The sequence below is a fragment of the Callionymus lyra genome, chromosome 17, assembly GCF_982586985.1.
Source record: "Callionymus lyra chromosome 17, fCalLyr1.hap1.1, whole genome shotgun sequence".
Taxonomy (NCBI): domain Eukaryota; kingdom Metazoa; phylum Chordata; class Actinopteri; order Syngnathiformes; family Callionymidae; genus Callionymus; species Callionymus lyra.
The window spans coordinates 261,011-282,695 of NC_141834.1; the positions used below are offsets into that span (position 1 = coordinate 261,011).

The 21,685-nt window shown below is 38.8% G+C and overlaps 1 protein-coding gene across 2 annotated transcripts in view; it reads left to right on the forward strand.

Annotated features, from left to right (window-relative positions):
• Window positions 1-250: 250 nt before the first annotated feature.
• The window catches only part of fndc4a (fibronectin type III domain containing 4a), a 43,068-nt gene continuing 21,633 nt past the window's right edge, over window positions 251-21,685 (forward strand). For both annotated transcript variants that reach the window (XM_087778737.1, XM_087778736.1), the window contains exons 1-2: window positions 251-519; window positions 19,595-19,710. In XM_087778737.1, the coding sequence (XP_087634863.1) occupies window positions 447-519; window positions 19,595-19,710 (189 nt within the window). In that variant the 5' untranslated portion in view covers window positions 251-446. The remainder of the gene's footprint in view (window positions 520-19,594; window positions 19,711-21,685) is intronic.

Here is a 21,685-nt window from a genome sequence, read left to right on the forward strand (position 1 = left end):
TAAATGTCGCTACAGATCCTCACTGGTCACATCTAAATAAAATGGACTGGGCACTGCGGTAAAGACGCATCAGCGACAGGTGAGGCGAGCTTCTGTCCTCTTGCTGTGACGTCATCAAGACCGAAAGCGACGATTGGTCCCAGAAAATAGACGAAAACGAGAAAACTCTCCCAGGTCCGAGTATCCAAAGAACCATCCGCGGTACTGGACCTGTCTCACACCGTGTACCATGTGAGACTCACTTCCCCCCCCCCCCCCCCCCCCCACCACGGCTGTGCTTCCATGGTCGAGAAGGACGATGGAGAAACACACTCCTCAGCGTGTCCGTGAAGGCATCACCGCGCACTGACTGGTTCATGGACAGAAGCCGCGCGCAGCAAACACACGTTGCACAGATGAACTGTTCTTCTTACTTGGTGTGATTTTTCTCGCCACCAGCATCAACCATGGCCCGGCTGCTGGTTCTGGTCAACTCTGTGGTCCTGATGCTTTTTGGCAGCGACGTCTTAGTGGGAGCAAGTAAGTGAACGTAGCATTACAGGTGTCTGTTTGGTCAGTCACAAATGAGTCAAAATAGAAATTCAGGTGCTTTACTTTCTTTCTACACTTTTGTCTTTTGCGCTCGTGTATTCCCAATTATATTTTCTGCATGTATTCATTATTAATAGTATTATAATAGAGAAATACGTTACACAGTCGGACTATTTTTATCCTTATGATATTAGATTAGTTTATTTTTTTTAAATGAAATCGTTTTAAAGCAAGTATGATTGTAAATTAAATACAGTTGTGTAAAATATATTCGGCAATTGTCCTTGTTATGGCTTCGTAATTTATTGCTATCGTTATTGAATTATGCGTGGATTTCATTTTCTTTAATATAATAACAAGAAATGAGTGCATAGAAGAAAGATTAATTCAGAGGGATAGCAGGTGTAGCTTATTTTGTAGTGGAGGGTGTGTGATGGCATCAGTGCTGTGTGTCCTCTGTAAAGGACAGTGTGTTGAACTTATCTTGCTTTCTGTCCTTCCACTTTTAGAGTTAGGGTTTGCATGAAAATGTCAACTCAAAATATTTCACTTTGTTTATTTATATCTGTTAGAAAAACCCCAGTGAAAATACCATAATCTTAATTGAACTGTAAATGTTTATATTTGATTGACAAGCATGTGGGATTATTGGTGGGTCACAAACAAACATACCATACATTGTAAGCGCAACCTAAATATGCTATGTTATGTTTAAATGTTTTATTATTATTATTCATCTGCATTTTTATTCATCTCAAAATGAATAATCACTATATTTTACATATTTCCAAGTAAAGTACATGCAAAGCTAGAATGATCCCTTTTTTAAATATATATATATCTTTTTTGCATTTTACCTTAAATTACTTATACCTGGGATGACTGTACATGGTTTGTTTGTAAATTATTCCTTGGCAAAGAAATTTGAGCTCTCCAGTTTTAGCGTTGAAGAGAACGTAACTGACACATCTGTGAAGAGGTCCCGAAGTAGTCACTAAATATTAAGATATATTTTAACATGCATGATTCAGATATCTGTGGGTATAGTGAGCAGTTGTATTGATCATGTACTTAAAAAAACAAGTAAGACTCATTTTGTCAATGTAATGCTGGGTTTAAGGATCCAGCTATGTTTGAGATATATGTTAAAGGGTGATGATTGTTATTCTTAAGGTAAAGTTTTATGAATAAAGATGATATATTTGATATGATATATCAATCTAGAATGGATTAAAAATTGGAGAATATGTGACACAAACTATCAGAGGTTATCTTAAGGTACTTGTTTGCGATGAACTTTAACATTTAAGATCTAAATTTGAAAATATAGGTGTAACATAAAAAATTTGCATACATTTTTGAGCTTACTTGCTAGATTGAGAAATAAATGTTGAAACATTTTACTATCACACTGTCATACATCACACAGTACTCCAGGGCTGCCAAGTTTCAGAAATGACAACAGTGATATTTGAGTCATCATCTCATTTTACAAGAGTGATGTCCTCACCTCTATGGCAGCTACAATATAAACCAGTCATTGACAAAACCATATCACTTAAGATGGTTAAAATCTGATGATTTCATTATTCATTTCTCCAAAAGTCTAGATTCAAATGTTGTGAAATTATTACTATTACAAATCTTAAACCTGCCAAGATGTTAAATTAAATGAGATTAAATGATCTGAACCTATTATTATCAAAAATCAAATCTAAATCAAAATCTAAATTACTTTTAAACAATAGATACATAAAAATAAAATGAATAATATTAATATCTTTTAACAAACATGCTTTGTGACCCTGGTCTACACAGAAACTCTAGAAATAACCATTACTGACTTACCTACTTACCTATTCTAATTTTGTTACAAATTCCAGATTCCTGCCTTATGTTGATTTTGATTGGTTAATATTGTGTGGTTGCTTCAGCGATTATCAGAATTTACGCGAAATCAACAAAGTTTATTTTTATTAGAAAAAAAAAGAGTGTATATATATATATATATATATATGTATATGTATATAGCATTAAATGGGTAAATGTAACCGTGAGAAATGTCAAGGTTGGTGTGGGGTGTGACAATGGGTCAAATTGTTTGACTGTCACACTCAAAGCATGAGACCTGGCAGCCTAGGTTTTCTATACCGAGCAAATGAGCAAAGTTGTATAATAGTATAAGAGGGATATACAGAGGTTAGATCACTGTGCAGTCAGATATCTGGAACATCTGCCGTAGACCTTCTAAAAATAACTGTCTCAATGATACAATATCCAACACACTATGTTGGTGACTAATTTAATCAATTAAGATCCATTGTAACCCCATTTCCAGCAGAGAATATAATCCTAAAATCTTCTCCACCAAATCCATCCATCACACTTCCTGATGAACATATTTTCTTTCAGCACCTGCCATCCTCCTTCACATCCTGGCAGATCCTCTTGAGAGGTGCATCGAACATGTCAAGTTGTGTTTAGAGAACGTTACAGCAAGCTTTGTTTTCTTGTTCTCTTTTGACATTTCTGCCGAGTCTCATGAGTAGATGTCATAACCATGGAGTCCCATCCGTGTGACATTACAGCTGTTGTATAAATCTGCATAGTGCAGGCTGCAGTGTTTGGAAATCAAATTATGGATTTTATCATTTGGTGCAGTCAATGAGGGCTTTACTGATTTCTCTGAAGCATCCTTAAGATAGCTCACATTATAAGACATTGAAAATTATATTTAAAAATATACAAACATTTTACTTTAGAATGTTTTTCCTTAGAGGGTGATCCTAACGGTGATCAAGATGAATCATAAGTCTTTGAGAAATGTTGCTGAAAGGATTACATTAATATATCGTACCCTATTTGGTTCATGCAGTTTCGTTAATTAATGATGTATCTACATAACCAGTATGTTTATATTTTTAGGGGAGGTTTGAGTGATGTAATCTGCATGCTCTAAAAAAAAGGGTCTGTGCAATAGTCAGAACATGTTGTGGGACATTACAGGGTAACTAATGTGAAAACCCACTGACCTGTACATATATCTAATCTACCTCTTAAAAATGCAGAGGTCTCTCATCATGACAATGTTTTGAAGTTATTCATTTATAAAATTCTTCCCCATCTAAAATTTCAGCAAACGAGATGTTACCAGAGCAGAGCCCAGCCAGCTGTGATAACGCCCATATTGTTTATACGAGTCCCTTTGAGGTTTAGACTTCAGACACATACTGATGAATACAAATAGAGGTCCAAGATTAATGAAACAGACACTCAAATGAACTCATTAGTTGCCATTTCATGATTATTGTCATCTCCTTGGAAAAATGTAGGGTTCTTGTTTCATCTTCCTGGTGCCTTTAAAAAGTCTCTTGGCACAAATAAACCGGTGCTGTGAAGCACTCTTCCGGGCGGCTATTAAAAAAAATATGAATAAAATATCATCAAAATGTTACGTATAGTTGCTTTGGTGATTATTCGTCTTGATCAACTCACGCTGTGCAGACGTAGGCTGCATAAAGGTCTCTTTTAAAATTGCATCCTCCACTTCTCAGTTTCCTGTCAGTTAACCATAAAATCCATCAACTGTTAAGGGCCTAGTTAGATTAATACTATGGATAAATGCAAATCACAGACAAGTGGTTGTTTAAACAGATTTATTGAAAACGACACAGATAAATAAATCTGTCCAAATTGCAACTGCATTTTCATTTTTTCTGTACATCCGGCCTTTTTGTCCTGTAAAAATGGATCCCAGGACTATTGGCTATATTTCTTGACCTGCTGAAAATTGACAAGTGCCTCCATTCTCATGCTTAATGTTTTTGTCACAGCAGCTGATAGAAAGACAGTGGTGTGAGCGGATAGATGGTGTAGCCACTCCAACAAGCAACCACATGTGAAAGGTTGAGGAATTAAGCTGTCGAGGTGAATCGAGTTAAGCGGGGAAACAATGGCAAGCAGCACGAGGATATGAGGTTGATAGGTGCCAAGTTATATTTTCTTCTGGAGATATTTTCTAGGTTAAAATAACCAAAACCTCCATTTCTCAATGTGTCATTGAATGTCCAACTCACAAGTGTTTATAGCTATTATGTAGGATTACTTGACAAGCAGCTTCAAAGTGTGGCCCTCTAGAGGGTGATCAAGACTGATGGATGATCAATAACACGTTGGTCCTTCACCTTGTTCTTCCACTGTGTTTTTGCTGTCTGTACATATGAATCACAGCCCGGGGGCTGTCTGTGTGTGGCGGGACTTGTTAAATGTGATTAGATCTCATCCTGTTGGCCTCCATGCTCCACAGTTCGATCCAGGTGATTTTGCTCCTCTCCACACCTTCCCATTTCATCCAGCGGCCTTGCTTGGCTTGAGAGACTGCAGTGGCACGTCTGGCTGTTTCTTCCTGGTGGCTCACCTCCTCCAGATGGAGTTACCTTCTGCCATGTGGGTGTTGTTGTTCCCAGTCCTATGCCCTGTCTTCCTTGTTCGTCTTTCCCCACTATGTCTCGGTGACTTAGTGCCGTTATAAATTATACATTTTGAAATGCGTTTAGTAGTGTGTGATGAGATTTTGTACAGTAAATCTTCGTCTGAGTGGGACAGTAGCAAACATTTCATAGGTCTTGCCAAGTCAGAGTTGAACTCCTCACAGACTCAGTCCATGCTGGACGAGGAGTCTCAAGATCCTCAATGTCCATGCTGTTATTATTGTGGAACTGGCGGACGAATAATGGGCCCTGCTCTTTGAGTGAGTGACTCTTTAAATGTTTGCATCGCGCTGTCTCGTGTTTGGTTTAAACTTTATTCCTCAGTCAAAGTAATTACAACAACTTTAAATTTACTGCACAATAAGTATATATTTTTTATAAGTTTATATGTATTTTACATACTTTCCATATAACTTATGCTCTTTAAAGTTAATTTCTCTGTTGTACTGTATATACATTATTACAGATCAGTTCATTTACATTTTACCTGAAATAAAATTACACTTATAAAATGACACAAAAAGCATTTTAAACCTCTTTCTCCCACTTCCTTTTATTGCTGCCTAAAATAAGACGTTCTATCCTTCCTTCCTGGAATGGACAGCAGATGGATTAAGCTTTCTTTTAGGGATGTGGATTATGCCTATTTCAACAAATCCTTTAACCACTATTATTAACTGCATAGTATAAACATCAGGCAGTGTTTAACTCATACATAGGAATTTAAATGTCTTGTTTAAATTGGCTCAGTGGCTTGTTGGATCACAAGCCATATTACTGTAGTGTCCTTGAGCGGGACTTCAGTTCTCCATGTGGTCCTCATCTCCACAGCATCACGTGTGTTCACCTAACAGTAAACGTGCAATGTTGAAGTTTCTTTTTTCTCAGTTAGAATTTCAGTTCATTTTCAGAATTTTATTATTTTTTAAATATATTTATTTAAATAATTTGTCAGACAAGCTTTGCAAGATTCATCGCTGTACTGGTTGAGACTGATAACTTATTATGTACATGAATTCAGGGGTTAACCTTTGTCCTCTAGGTAATTGTGTAGATTAAAAAACAAAACAATTTAAAGAAATTGTCTTACATGTGACACTTGACTTTATGAATGTGGCTATCATGAGGTAAATATAGAAAACCGACTATGTATGTTTTAAAAGTTTTTTTTGTGCATTTCACATTCCCTAGTTGGACTCTGTCGCGACATTAAATCAAACTAAAGGGCGGAGATTTTGAACAGGCCTGCTCTGAATTAGGCCTTAGCTAGTAATGAAAACATATTTTTCAACTAGAGGTTATCTTTTTATCAATTATTATTATACTTATCAATCTTAACTCATTGATAAATAACCTAATAAATAATGAGTACTATTCTGCCAGATGTGTGATTTTAAACAAAGCTTTATTTGATGTTTTGAAGTAAGAACAGGAAAGTAAAGAACACATCTTTGCGAAATGTTCTTCTCTGTAAATTTACCCGTTGAGTATTTTTAAGAGGCCCACTTAAAATGATTTGAAAGTGACAAGTCAATCAAACTGAAGTGTTGTTTGACCCCACCCTCCTCTGTCCACTCTATGCAATTCCACTACCCCACCTTTGAGCAAATTTCGATGAGTCATCTTTTATTATTTATCTAGTCGTTACGTCACCAACTATGCATTTTGCTCCAGAGTAGAATGAATATATTAAAACACAAAAAAAAACAAAGGATGCGAACGAATAAAAAACAAGATGGTTGTATCGTATTTGTTATTCATATTATGTTGGCCATCAAGTCAGCCATGCAAAAAGAAAACATCAAGTCTTTTTTGATGCTGCCTCGAGGTACTTGACTTGCAGACTTGACACTGTAGCAACTTGTTGTTATCATTCCAGATAAGTTTATAGTGCTGATTTAGTATGCCAAAAGAATGTCAACCCTTTTCATCTTCTTGTCAACAAGTGAAGCCGTATATAAACAGACCTCCAACAGATTTGTAGCGGTGGCGGCTGGCCCTTAGAGGGCGCTGGGGCTCCGCCTTCCCACCGGCTGTGTTTTTTATTTTCTAATCTTTTTTATATTTTATTTCTCATTATTTGTTCTTTTTTAGTTCGAAAAAAAATCATCCACATTTTTTAAATCGGTATAAACTATATTTGAATTAATTCACGTTCTGCTAATAATCTTGGTTTGCGTTGTCTTTCGTCATATCCTGTCCGTCTGGCGTCGCTTTGAGAATAGTGAAATCACGTTTATGTAACTCACCCAATAATTTTTTCTTTGTGTGTGATAATGATTAGTTGGTAGAAATCATCTCTTATGTCTTTGTGCATAGAAAAGTTTTCAATAAATTTCCTAAAGTTTTTTTTTAAATAATAATTTGGTGTGTTCTGATTGGGTAACAGTGATCAGCACTGGATGGATAGCATCAGTGCTTGGTTTGGATACAAGAGCCCCACCTAAAAAACATTTTACCAGACGCCACTGATGTGTAGGAATATAAAATCCAATCCTAACAATTTTGTGATTGAATTCAATAAGCAAATAACCTAAAACAAATAAGTAAAACCAAACATGTCAAGACTTCCTTCACTTAAATCTCGTTTCTATAACTATTTTATGCTATTTATCTGAACTGCTCACTTGAGTTCCATCAAACGACGACCTGCCATTTTTTCTCCATCATTAAATAACACATGTTGGTGGAGGCAGGGTGACAAGAGGTGGGGGTGATGTGTGGCCAGCTTTAATATTGAAGTGTCTGCCCTGACATTTATCATAGCGCACAGGAACATTGCCAGCTTTGCAAGACATTGTTTAGCACATCAATACGTAATTGTGGGCGCTGAGAAGGACAAGTAAACACCAGCAATGCTGATTACAGATTTCTGCCTCTGACTTACATTTATATTTCAAAACCTGCAGATCAATGTAGACATTTGAACCTTTTCTCATTCATTCCCATTGTGTTTGACAACCTTGTTGGTGAAACCTTTGGTGTAATGTCCATTTCTAATTGTCTGGCTTTTGAATTTTCCCTAATGTTGAGTTCTTACATTATTTGATTTTGTTTGTTGTATTCAGTTTATGAACAACAGAAAGATTATGGTTTCCTTTCATGAGTATTCTTTTCCAAAAGTTATATTTGCTTTCTTTTTGACATACAATTTTATGCATCTATAGATCAATTAAGAAAATTTAAAAGTAATATTATATTCAACTACTATAATATTTCAACAAAATCTTTACTCCTAAACGTTCTTCCCCCAAACGTAATCCTTTAAAAAACAAAGGAATTCCTGCTGGTGCATACAGTGTCACACCAGCTCCCTTCTCGCCAATTACTAATCAGGTGGACTGGTTGGGATTTTCCTCTTTGAAACGATGATCTTTACCAGGGATTTTTTTTTCAAGCCGGTGTTGCAATTCCTAACCACCGAACAGAAAATGATTCCCGGCCTCAAAAGGGAGTAATATGTTTTAGATTGATTCCAGGGAGTGTGTGATACATACTGATAGACCCCGAGGCATTAGTCATTCACGGGTTGTTTTGGTGATGGTTTCATTTTATCAGGCTAATATTTTATTGAAATGTAAAATGTTTAAATATATGTTGCCCAATTTTCAAATGTGTTAATACATAAGAAATACCATTCACATCCAAGTTCATTTGGCTGAAGGGGTGATTTCCTACCAAAATGGTAGACCTCTCCCTTTCTACAGGCGTTTTTCCCAATGCATTTAACCGAGATGGCAGCATGTTAGTCCTTGTTGGTCCTTGTTTGTTTTAGTCCTACAGTTTTAAGTGCTTTTAGTACTCTAAGTTGTTATTCTTTAAATCTTTTTAACACGCAACATTTTTAGCAGTAAAAACAAACTCTTGTTAACTTTTTACATGGCTCATGGCTTGCTCTTTGCTGGAGGCCTTGAGTGAGCCGAGGCTAGCTACCTAGCTAAAGCTTTGGATATACTGAAGTTGACTGGAGACAAATAACAGTTTCTAGCTACCTGCTGGAGGCCCTTGGTGACTTGCTACCTAGTGGAGGCCATGTGTGTGCTACTTCCTGCTGGAGGCCCTCTGTGATGTAAGTATGCTGAATGCTTTGAAACTAGTCGAGAACAGTTGTTGTTTTCACCCGTTGAACGAAAGATAAAATAAAAATACGACGGATAATGACACGAATATGAAGCGACTAGCATTGTCAGCCCATGGTCTTCTTGTTGTGGAAGAAATATGTCGCAGAAAAAACGCATTAAGTGGGTGAAGTCCTGGATCTCACAGCTGCAGCTCGGAGGGCTTTTCTGTATTTGTGTCGAGCAAGATGTAGGAGAATAATTTAGATGATCTAGAATGATCATTTAAGTCCTGTCAACAATATTGGACACTATGTATCATTATTACCACAAAATGACCATGAATCAGACACGGTGATAATGGAATGTACAAATGTTGGGATGAAGGTGACTCAAAAGAAAGGTTTCATGTATATAGGACAACAATTCAAGACATTAATGTAAATGAATTAGTACATGGAGCAGGAGGCGATGAGATGCGGTCCAATGTTATGATAGTGAACGCTGGATGCATCCGCATTGAGCTGCTTCATTAACATGAATATTGGTGAGAAGTTTTCGATAAAAGTGTAGTTTCATCCATGCCGTTGACTTACTACCTGCTGGAGGCCCTGAGTGTGCTACTACTTGCAAAGTTGTGGCTAGCTACCTGCAGTCCTGAGTGCTAATATTTTCCGAGCTCAAAATAGCTTACAGTGAAAATTAAGTGAATCCTAACCTTTCTTTGCTTGATAACCTATATTGATGTGGATACTTGGTCTTGCTTAGCGAGTCAGGCATTCTGTACTGGTTCCTTCTCTTTACTGTTCAGCTAGGGACACACTCTCTGTCTCACTCAAAATTAAAGTTATTATGCCATTGCATTTATCCCTATGATCATATTATGCTGTGAATTTCCTCTGTTTTAACTGAATTCTCATTTTTAAAGACTGGTTTAACATCTCTGTAAATTCACTCCCTGCTTGTGTAAGCTCATTTGTTTTAAAAAAAAATTAAAGGCTTATGTCAGGGAGGTCTACTACGTATAGACTCATGATCATGATGCTTTTACTTGTATCTGGAAATGTTCAGCCAAACCCTGGACCTGATATGCCTCAGCAATGTGACACACCTGCAGACTTTAAAAGTAGGCCAGGCTAAGGTATCATACATCTTAGTGTACAGGGTTTAATCTCCAAATTGGACATGGTGCAGATTTGGGTCAATTCAACTGATGCTGATATTGTTGTTTTATCCGAAACCTGGTTATGATATGGATATATACATTGATGGATATAATGTTTTTAGAGCCGACCGCCCCAAGAATGGGGCTGGTGTTGCTATTTACAACAACAACAAAAAAATAAATATTGATTTAGTGCTCACTGAATCATACAGTAAACAATTAGAACTTGTGGCCTTAAATTATAAAGTTACCAAAGTAAGTAAGTAAGTAAGTAAGTAATATTTATTTATATAGCGCTTTTCGAGACCAGGGTCACAAAGCGCTTAAACAATCAAAACAATACTCAAAAAAAGTACATACTTTAAAGATCAAGATAATACTGAGAACAACACAGGAGTTCGAGAAATTCAAGGAAAAGCCTGAACAAATAGAAACGTCTTAAGATGTTTCTTAAAGGAGTCAGTAGATTCCATCAAGCGCAAAGAGAGAGGAAGATCGTTCCAAAGCTTAGGAGCAACAGCCTGAAAAGATTTCTCTCCTCTGGTCCTGAGCCGTGTGCGTGGAACCATAAGTAGATTCTGATCCACAGACCTCAGAGCCCGAGCTGGGGTGTAAGGCTGGATCAGATCAGAGATGTAAGGAGGAGCCTGACCATGAATAGCTCTGAAAGTAAGAACCAGAATTTTAAAGTTGATCCTGAAAGAAACTGGAAGCCAGTGAAGAGTTTTAAGGACCGGAGAGATGTGAGTTCTTCTACTTGAGCGGGTCAGAATTCTCGCTGCAGAGTTTTGAATCAACTGCAGACGAGACAGCTCCTTCTTGTTAAGACATGAAAACAAACTGTTACAATAGTCCAGACGAGAAGAAACAAACGCATGGATTACAAGCTCCAGATCATGTTCCGACAACATTTTCCTAAGTTTAGAGATTTTTCTCAGTTGAAGGAAACAGTTTCTGGTCAGTTTTCTGCAATGTCGAACAAGAGACATGTCTTTATCAAATACAACACCCAGGTTTCTCAGGCTCAGTTTGACAGACTGACCTAAGTCACCCAAGTACTGACTCAACCCTGGAACCTTATCATCAGGAGCAATCACCAGAGTTTCAGTTTTGTCCACATTTAGCTGTGAAAGTGTTTTCACTCAGCCATTGTTTGATTTCTAGCAAACAATTGACTAAGCTGTTCAGCCTCTGGGGCTCAGTTGGATCAAAAGAGCAGTAGAGCTGGATGTCATCAGCAAAAATGTGATAAGAAACATCTGGAAATCTCTGAATGATTTTACCGAGGGGAATCAAGTACAGCAAAAACAATAAAGGACCCAGAACAGAACCTTGAGGGACTCCACACAACAGATCTGCCGATTCAGACCTCATTTGATTGGCAGATACACTAAAACTGCGCCCAGAAAGGTAAGATGAGAACCATTCTAACACAGACCCAGACAGTCCCACTTCATCCCTCAGTCTTCTCAGCAGGATCTGGTGATCAACTGTGTCAAAGGCTGAGGACAGATCCAAGAGAACCAGAACAGTGAATTTACCAGAGTCAGCCGACATCATGATGTCACTGGACACTTTCAATAAAGCTGTCTCCGTAGAGTGATGTTTACGGAAGCCAGACTGAAACTTCTCATGGATGTCGCTCTGATCCAGGAACAAAGACAGCTGCTCAGACTCCACCTTCTCCAAGATCTTGGACAAGAAAGGGAGCTTAGAAATAGGCCTGAAATTACTGAGGTCAGTTGGGTCTAAGCCTGGTTTTTTGAGCAGAGGCTCCACAATGGCATGTTTAAATGCATTGGGAAAAACCCCTGTGGAAAGGGAGAGGTTCACCATATTGGTAACCAAGAGGCCATTTACATCAAATACTTTGATAAAAAGCCTACAAGGAAGGACATCATCTGAGCAAGAGGAGGGTTTCATCTTGTTCACTAGTGCCGAAATATCACCCAAAGATACAGCAGTGAAGGAGGACCAAGAGGAGGAGAGGGGCTCAGAGACAGTAGGGGTTCCAAATATCATATCATGATAGTTGGCTGTTACAGACTCCCTCTGCCATAGCTAACTCTTTGTCAACACTGGTGAATAGTCTGTCACAACTGCAGTATAAGGAAATTGTTATAGTTGCAGTTGATCTTAACTGGGATTGGTTGACACCTGTGATACATTTAAAGCACAGTGTGACACTTTAAATCTGACACAAATTATTACATCATTCACAGGACCCAATCTCAAATGTCCTGAGAAGACATCCCTTATTGATGTCATTTTGACTAATGTCACTGTTGAAATGAGCATTCCAATTCTCCTGGGTCCTTGCTCAATTCCGCCAGTCATTCTGCAGCGAACTGGAGAATTCTGCAGTAAACCTATGTAGCAATGCTAGTGATGTACACCACACTTTTAATCTTCACCCTTTTAATGTTTTAGAGCTTCACAAAGCCTGAAAGAACTTGAACTCCAGAAAACGGACTGGTCCGTATCACTTGGAACCAATGTTTTTAGAATTGGCAGCAGATTTAATAGCTGAACCATTGACACACTTTTTTAATCCATCATTGGCCACAAGAAAAATCCCAAAGGGCTGGAAGACTGCATATGTCCTCCCCCTACATGAAGAAGGGGATCCAATTTCTTTTTTCAATTTGTTCAAAATTTTTCATTACAGACCACTCTCAAACCTATCAGTGTTAGCAAAAGTGCTACAATCCCTGGTAAGTAAGCAAGTTAAAGATTATGTCCATACTCAACAATTACTATCTGTACTAACAATCAGGGTTCCAAAAAAGAATCATAGTACTAGTACTGCTGCTATGAAGGTTTTAAATGACATAATAGAAGCTCTTGATAGAAAACAGATTTGTGTATCTCTCTTCATTGATCTATCTAAAACATTTGATACTGTGGACCATCAAATTTTAATACAACGACTTATGAATTTTGGTTTCTACGATCACACTATGGGGTGGTTTGCTAAATACCTCACTGACAGAACACAGGCTACTCAGTTTGATGGATCTACTTTTGAAATGGTAACAGTGAGTAAGTGAGTTCCCAGGGGTCAGTTTTAGGACCACTGTTATTTAACCTGTACATTAAAAGCCTTGGACAAAATATCTAGAATGCTTCTTTCCATTTCTATGCAGATGACACTGCAATTTATTGTTGTGTTAATAATGCTTTTAGTACATGCTAAGTGCTTTTGATCAAGTGCAGGCTCAGCTTTGTCAGCTGAAGCTTGTTCTCAATGCTGATAAGACCAAACTTATGGTATTTTCGAATTACCAAAAGATTGAGATAAATCACAATATATTACCTGGTAAATGAACTGAAACTAAAGTTAGGATTTTATTTTAGGAACAAATCATGACTACTAGTCGAAGCTACCTTCTTGCCAGTTCTTGATTATGGGGATGTGTTGTATAAGAATTCATTAGCTCACTGTCTTAAGATGTTGGACGCTGTATACCTGAAGACTGTGCAGTCCTCTTGCTTGATGGGAGGAGGCTGAAGAGGCTGTGGGATGAGTGAGTGTGGTCACCTGATTGTAAAACTGTAAATGCACTGTTCTGGTTCTCTTGGATCTGTCGTCAGCCTTTGACACAGTTGATCACCAGATCCTGCTGAGAAAACTGAGGGATGTAGTGGGACTGTCAGGGTCTGTGTTACGGTGCTTATCATTATACCTTTCTGAGCGCAGTTTCAGTGTCCGCCAACCAAATAAGGTCTTATCATTATGGCTGTACTTGCTTCCCTTGGGTAAAATTATCCAGATATTACCTCCAACCATCTGAATCCATCTGAGCCCAGAAAGGGTGAATGTTTAGTCGATTGCTTGCTAGATATCAAACAATGGCTAAGTGAAAACACCTTTTAGATAAATGTGGACAAAACTGCGCCTGATGATAAGGTTCCAGGGTTCCAGGGACTTGTCAAACTGAGCCTGAGAAACCTGGGTTTATTTGACAAATACATGTCTCTAGGTTTTTTGGTGGGTTGTGGAATTTAAGAAATTTGGTAGATTTATTTTATAATACATATTTTTGACAGTGAAATATACAGGATGAGACCACGTTAGTCTCAATTTTGTCATTGATGTGATTCAACGTACCAATAAACTAAGTGTGTGGAGTGACAGTAAACAAACAGTGGCTATGCTTAAGGCTTGGTTTTCTGCCTCCTATCTCCCTTCCGTTGACATGACCAACCATCCGATTGGAAAGAAGTACTGTCTATTTCCTGTCCACCTCTGGTGCCCTCGGCCTCTCAGCAGCAATCTATCTTGACGTGATTGTGCAGCGACACAAAAGCTTGGACAGCAGCACAACAGGTCGAATAGAAACCTTTTTATAAACGCATTTAGGTCATCCGGAGAGGTGGGATTGCTTTTGTATTGAACAGGTTCTGCTGTAGCCATATATTTCATCCCTACATTTTATAAGATGAAATGGAATCAGCATTCCATGAGTGAGGACTGAGGCGTCCAAAAATATCCCAACAAAACTATGGAGTTAGATTTGTTTCTTTATTGTTCAATCAAATATAAATAAATACTTCAATCAAAAAAAAGTTTTCAATAAAAAAAAATTACTTCAATTAAAAAAAAAAAAGATTCAACCAAAAATATATTTATGATCCAAAAAAAGTACCATTTCAAACGGTATTTCTGTTTTTGATTGAAGTCTTTACTTTTTTGATTGACATGACTTTTTTTGATTGAAGTGAAAAAGGTTTGAAGTTGTTTTTTTAAAAGATTGAAATGGGTTGCTTTATGATCTCCCAACCGGTATAATTAAGAACGTGCACACAGTGAACTCGTGGCGCAGAAACACAAACAGTGAGCACAAAAACCGTATTGTTTGGCGTAAAACACGATGTTGTGGCGACTAAACATGATTGACGAGCACGCACTAGCTAGCCCCGAGTCGGCACTTCGATTTTTCTTTCCGAGTGCTCGCCACAAGTTCTACAGCTGAAGTGACGTCACCAAGTCAGACTTTAACAACAGATCATCTCTGGGTAGATCAACTACGTATTTTATAAACTTGGGGTGCATTTTGTCGACTTGTCCAGTAATTAACGTTTGGATAGAACAGATGCAGTGGCAGTTCCAGATAACTTACCTGGTTTGGGCAGTGAAACAATTTTTCTAGTAAATTATATTTCTTGCAGTGTAGGTGTATCAGTCAGGCACTGAAGTTTGATTTAGTGCCATTAAAGTGTACTTGTTGATGGCGCCATCTCAATGTTCAACATAGTGCCAGTTGAGAACATTGTTGTCTACAGTCCTTTAGCAGCTTTTTGGATTAACCCGCATTGATATAGAGATGGTTGAGCTGACACCGGTCCACAAAGGCCTGATCGTCTATGTCCTTGATGAGACTGTGCGTATGCATACAACTGGGGTATTCAAATTCATGTTCTCATTGGTCTGAAATTGGATGCTTCATCCGCCCACCCTTTTACAGCGTCGTTTTCTCCTGGTTGACCTGAAACTTTCCAAAATTGTAATTGATAACCAGTTTCCCAAATCAGTCATGGTCAACAATAATCCAGGTGGTTAAGTGTAGTTAAATAGGACTTGCAGGATTGCTTGTCTAACTTTCCAAAGAAACCATTTTTTAAATCATATATTGTCATTTAATTAATATATACTGTAAAAAATATATTTTTTGATTTGCATTTGTCATTTGCGTGAGTGGCACATTCAGTCCTTTTAGTTTTTATTTAATCAGGGAAAAATCACATCGAGATTAAAAACCTCTTTTACAAACTTAGTCAGCTTCTAGTCTCTTCTAGACAATTTTTTTTCCACCAGCTTTTCAAGGGCAAAATGGAACAGGGAGCAACAGTGGGGTTAACCTCACCATCTCACCTCATCTGGAAGTCCCGCAGGATACATAAAACTCACCTTTTAAACTGCCTTTCACTGTAATTCTTCTTAAATAAGATCCATGTTTTGTATTTTCGTATTTAGCTTAAATATAAAACTTCTGCATTCGCTCTTCAGAACTGTTGTGCGTAAGAGGGAGCTGAGCTAAAAGGCAAGGGGTGTCGGGCGTCTCCATTAGAGATAGGGTGAGAGGTTCTGTCACTCGAGAGAGACTCGGAGTAGAGCCACTGTTTCTCCGCGTGGAAAGGAGCTCTTGAAGATGCCCCCTCAGCGCCTCCCTTTCCAGAAGTTCAGTCCGGACCACCGCTTCCCTGTTGAACCAGTCTTTTACATCGGGCTCTCAGTTGTTAGCGATCGCTAACAATCTGAGCATCCGCGCCTGCTCTCTGGACAAAATTACATTTGAGCCCACCATGTTGTCTCCAGAGGAGATAAAGGAGGCTCACACCGTAGCCGACACTACACTAAGGATGACCCAGGCTCTCGCCATTAAAGCCGGTCACATATGAGCAGCGACGCTGGTGGCTACTCATAACTAGTACCTGTGACTGTCCGACATAAGTCAGCGAGACCGCCACACTCCTCTTCGGGAACGACATCTTTACGATTATCGATTGCCTAGAAGCTGCCTGGAAGACGTCAGAACAACCAGCGGGGCATTTCCATCCATGCCGCCGTCCAGCACCACCTCCTGCGTCGACCAGATGCCCGTCTTTCCAGGATCAAAGGACAAAGCTACGGAAGTTGGTGCGGCAGTGAAAACGTCACGGAAATGTATCGTCTGACAAGATTTTCGAGTACACTCGCCTGGCTCCGAGGATGTTCTCCAAGTCCGTGGAAAAAGCACTGGAGCCATTAATGTCAAGAGGGGTCCAAATATTGACATATTTGGACTATTGGTTAATCTTTGCATCCTCTCGACAAGAGGTGCAGGATCAGACTGCCCTAGTCTACAGTCACATACAGCAATTGGGGTTTTTGGTCAACATAAAGAAAAGTATGTTAGAACCAAGGTCTGCATCTAGACTCTAGAACTAGGGTCGTTACTACACCAGTTGGACAAGGTTCGAAAAACCTTTTCTCTACCAGCCAGAAACATAATGTCACTACTGGGTCTTATGGCAGCGGCCCACCATGTCGTCAGACTGGGATTGTTAAATATGAGACGTCTTCAACGGTGGTTTGGTCGTCTTCGACTTCATCCAGTCCAAGACAAGGGCCACATGTTGACTGTTCCTTACCTCGCTATGAAGGACATAGACTTCTGGAACTTTCCTGACTGACTCAAGAGAGAAGTCGGATTGGGTTGTGTACATCAGTACACTCATGTGTGCACAGATGCATCCCTGACCGGCCGGGGCGGGACCTGTGGACAGGACACTGTGGTCAAACACACCAAAACACATAAATTACCTAGAACTGCTTGCGGTTCAAAAGGTCCTCCACCATTTTCCTCCTCAATTAGAAGGGAGACATGGTTATGGTGCGATCATGACAACTCCACAACAGTGGCGTATCTGAACAGGCAGAGAGGATTGAGGTCACAGGGTCTACACCATGTTGCAGCCTCTATTCTGAGTTGGGCCAACATGGGTATGTTTTGTCCCTGCGAACTGGACACATTCCGGGTTTGTTCAATTCAATTCAATTCAATTCAATTTTATTTAAAGTGTCTTATCATAACAAAGTTATCTCAAGACACTATACAGTTGAAATAAGACTACAGTTGATTAAGGAAAAATAGATCCCAGCAATTCAACAAAGAGCAAGAAACAAAACACTGTACAGTGAGCTGTACAGTGAGCAATGGCGAGGAAAAACTTCCTTTTAGAAGGCAGAAACCTCGAGCGGAACCCGACTCATTGTTGACGGCCTGCCGCTTTGACCGGCTGGGAGGAAGGATGGGGGGGTAGACAGATGGATAAGGAGAGGAGTGAGGGAGGATTTAGTGAGAGAAAAGAGGAGAGTGTAGGAGGGTCCATGGGGGTGCTGGAGTTGGAGCTGAAATAGCCAGGCCAGAGGGCACATACCTAGCACAGCAGATCCAGACACAGGGGCCCAAGCCGCGGCATTGTTGAATGTGGGAGCGGAGCGAATTTCCCCAGGGGGCGCTCTCCCCACATATAACGTCACAGATCTGGTGCCAGTTCGGGAGACCAGTCGCGGACCTGTTCCAGTACGAGTTCTAGTCTGTTATGTTAGACACACAGCTAGTTTACATAAATCCAATCAGATGTTTTGTCTGTTACGGGGCAAAGAAAGCTGGAGCTGGAGTATCCTCTCAGCGTTTTGCTCATTGGATTTGTAGTGCTATTCTCAACTTATGAGGTTGTGGGTCACCCTGTCCCTGATGGCCTGAGAGCCCATTCAACCAGGGGCATAGCATCTTCGACCGCCCTGTTCAGAGGAGTGACGGCTGAAGATATCTATCAAGCTGCATTGTGGTCGTCTACAGCCACGTTTGTACGCTTTAATTTACGTGACATGACTGCTGGTTCTCACACAATTTTGGAGACAGTAACTGGCAGAACCTCATCTACAACAGAGTGAGGTTAGGTGGGATGTTTTTTCTTTCTTGGGAAAGGAGTGAAGATCTCTGTCTTAGCTAGGAGTGAACTATTCCCTAAGGCCTTCGCATAGGTAATAAAGAAATAGCGAAGCCCGTTAGAGGGCGGAGCATGTATGTAATAAAACTATTAGTTACCTGGATGTAACTCCAGTTCTATTAGTACATGCGAAGCCCTCTAACTATTTGCCCAGCTGGGTCTCTTTGTCATTGAGTTTCAAAAGTTAGACAAATGGCGGGAGCAGAGGGCCTATATAGGGGGCTTCCCCACTATTGGGCAGAGAGTAGATTCAATTTATTCAGGTGCAGAGGTGGAAGCCTCAAGGGGTAAACCAATAGCGAGGCCTGTTAGAGGGCTTTGCGTGTACTAATAGATGTTTTTCCACACTTAAGTGCATATTTATTGCTTGTTTTGTCATTTTAATGTTATTGTTTGTTTAGTTGAAATCAAACTTTTACTGAGTAACTTTAATTATATTTCAATATTTTTTCAGCCTGTATATTCTTATTCTGATTAACTTATGATGTATTAACTTTAACGTTTGTGTCCGAATCTTTCATAAGGCTTCACACCAAATTTCTAGTTACCTGAATATAATATACAAAAAAACATTAAAGACATCAGTGCGTTTATGAAGCTGAATGTTTCACATCATCAGGAGTTCACTTTTAACGTAACTTATTAACGGTTCGATTTTTCTGAAATGACTATTTTTATTTATTGTATTTATTCCACAACATTCAAAGAGTAGAAAAGCTCATTTTAAATAAGCACCTGAGACTTGGCCAGGCTTGGTGACAAGGACACAGATGGCAATACATAATTCATTTTCTGTAAAAGCAAATTGAAAGAACCAGATTGAATCTGGTTGATGTTCTGCTTTCATCCAGACCGACCTCCCGCTCCTGTCAACGTATCGGTGAAGCATCCACGGGTCGACTCGGCCACTGTGTCCTGGGACGTTCCTGAGGGAGACATCATCATCGGCTTCTCTATCTTACAACAAGTAAGTCGGATGTCAAGTAGATATTCAACTTTAAATATCACCAAATGTGCTCCAGTGCTCAGAATTTAGAACTCATCTTTATATGTTTGTACTAGGGACATAAATCTTTAGAACTAAGGCGGATTTGATAAGCATTCGCTACACTGGTAGCGATATGATAGGATGCAATTCACAGAAATACATGGATGGTACGATGTGAAACACTTAAATTACCTGACGATAAGATCTGATAGAAAATCTCCTTTTCCCGATACGATTTGATTCAAAGCAATTTGCTCCCGATATGACTTTATTATGAGATGGTTATGTTTTGATATATGATCATTAGATAAAAATAGTGAGGTCTTCAGAATTTAATAGTCTTGTCAGCTTTCTTACCTTAAAAGCACAATTCTGTTCTAACAGATGAATGCATGCACTGTTCCCCTTAAAGCAGCACTGGGTAGTTTTGGGTACCTTAATATTTTTGTACTAAAATAACTTGTAATAACACATCAACTTAAAACTAGTTGAATGACTCATTTATCGTGACTTGGGGTGTTTTGTGTGATTTTTATTTCCACTGTAAAAGTTCTTTGGGATGGTGTGAACATGTGCTGGTTGTGTTGGGGTGAGGGGCGAATTATGGTACAAAAACAATTATTTACAAATCTGTCATAACGCATATCATATTTTATTATCCACAATCTGATTCATTACCTCATTGGTATCAATCCTTCATTCAGCCAATGGAAGTCTGGAAACAGAAAATTCGTCCAACTGCTGCATACCTGGAAATATCTACATTTCCTACACAAATGTGGTCTCCTGTCCGGCTAAACGCTACCACTTGAGTCCACTGGCGTCGCTCGACTAAAAATCGCATAGAGTTGCTTTAAAGGGTTGTTTTCAAAAGAGCAAAACAAATAATAATAATAAAAAATGACTGCACCTGAAATTTCTGCACATCCATCTTTGTTCAAGTTTGTTGTCTGACGCAACTTCAGTGCCTGAGGAGGCAATGGTGTGTTTATGGTGCCTCGGATTTTGATGTTACCATTGCATTTGCCGAAGCAAAAATGCTGGAGCCGATGCATCGTGAGTTCACCCGCAAATTATGGTATTAACCTGAGGGAATGTTGTCGAAATGCATATCTATGTATTTGTTTAAACATTTTTTGCAAATCAGGGTCACATTGTTGGAAATATCTCAATATTTTCAAGAAACAGATGACACACCCTAGTCAAGACAAGACTTTTCTAAATCAATAATACTGACCGTAAATGTATTGTAGTATTACTACAAAACGAATCATGAAGAAATGTTTAATTTAAAATCTAATTCTATTTTTTTTCCTTCAATGTTATGTTTTTTTTAAGCGCTTTTGTGATTTGATAATGAAATGATATACAGTCACTAAACAGCTTGTACCTTTATTTAAACGTTCCTGGTGCAATTACACACACAAACAATAATATTCTTGCTATGAGGATACTTTTAGGAACATTTTTGTTATTTTGATACTTTTTTCACAATTTGCTTTTTCAGATTTGAAGTTAATTTCCGTCATTCTTTGGCCTGCTGGCAGTGAAAAATAATACTACCTTCTTTGGGGCCCCTATGTTATCCCAAGAGAGGCCCTTTATCACCCCAAGTTAGACCATAGACCCCTGATGTGTGCTGCTACGGCTGTGTGTGTGTCCTCGAGTGTGTGCGTGCACTGCTGTTGTGTTTGAATGTGTGCTACTTCAAATTTTATTACGATGTACATTCACAACATTAAAATTTTATAAATTACAATATATTATTTTGTATGACAGGAGATGCAATTAATGATGAAAGAGAAAGAAAAGCAACTGTGTAAATATGTGCTGGTGGAAAAAGGCAGAATGACTAACCAGTGTTAGTTATTTTCTTTACTCTGCATTGAAGTTTGTGTGATTTATTATTAACTAATAAATATAAATGTTTACGCCACACTTTTATCACTTACAT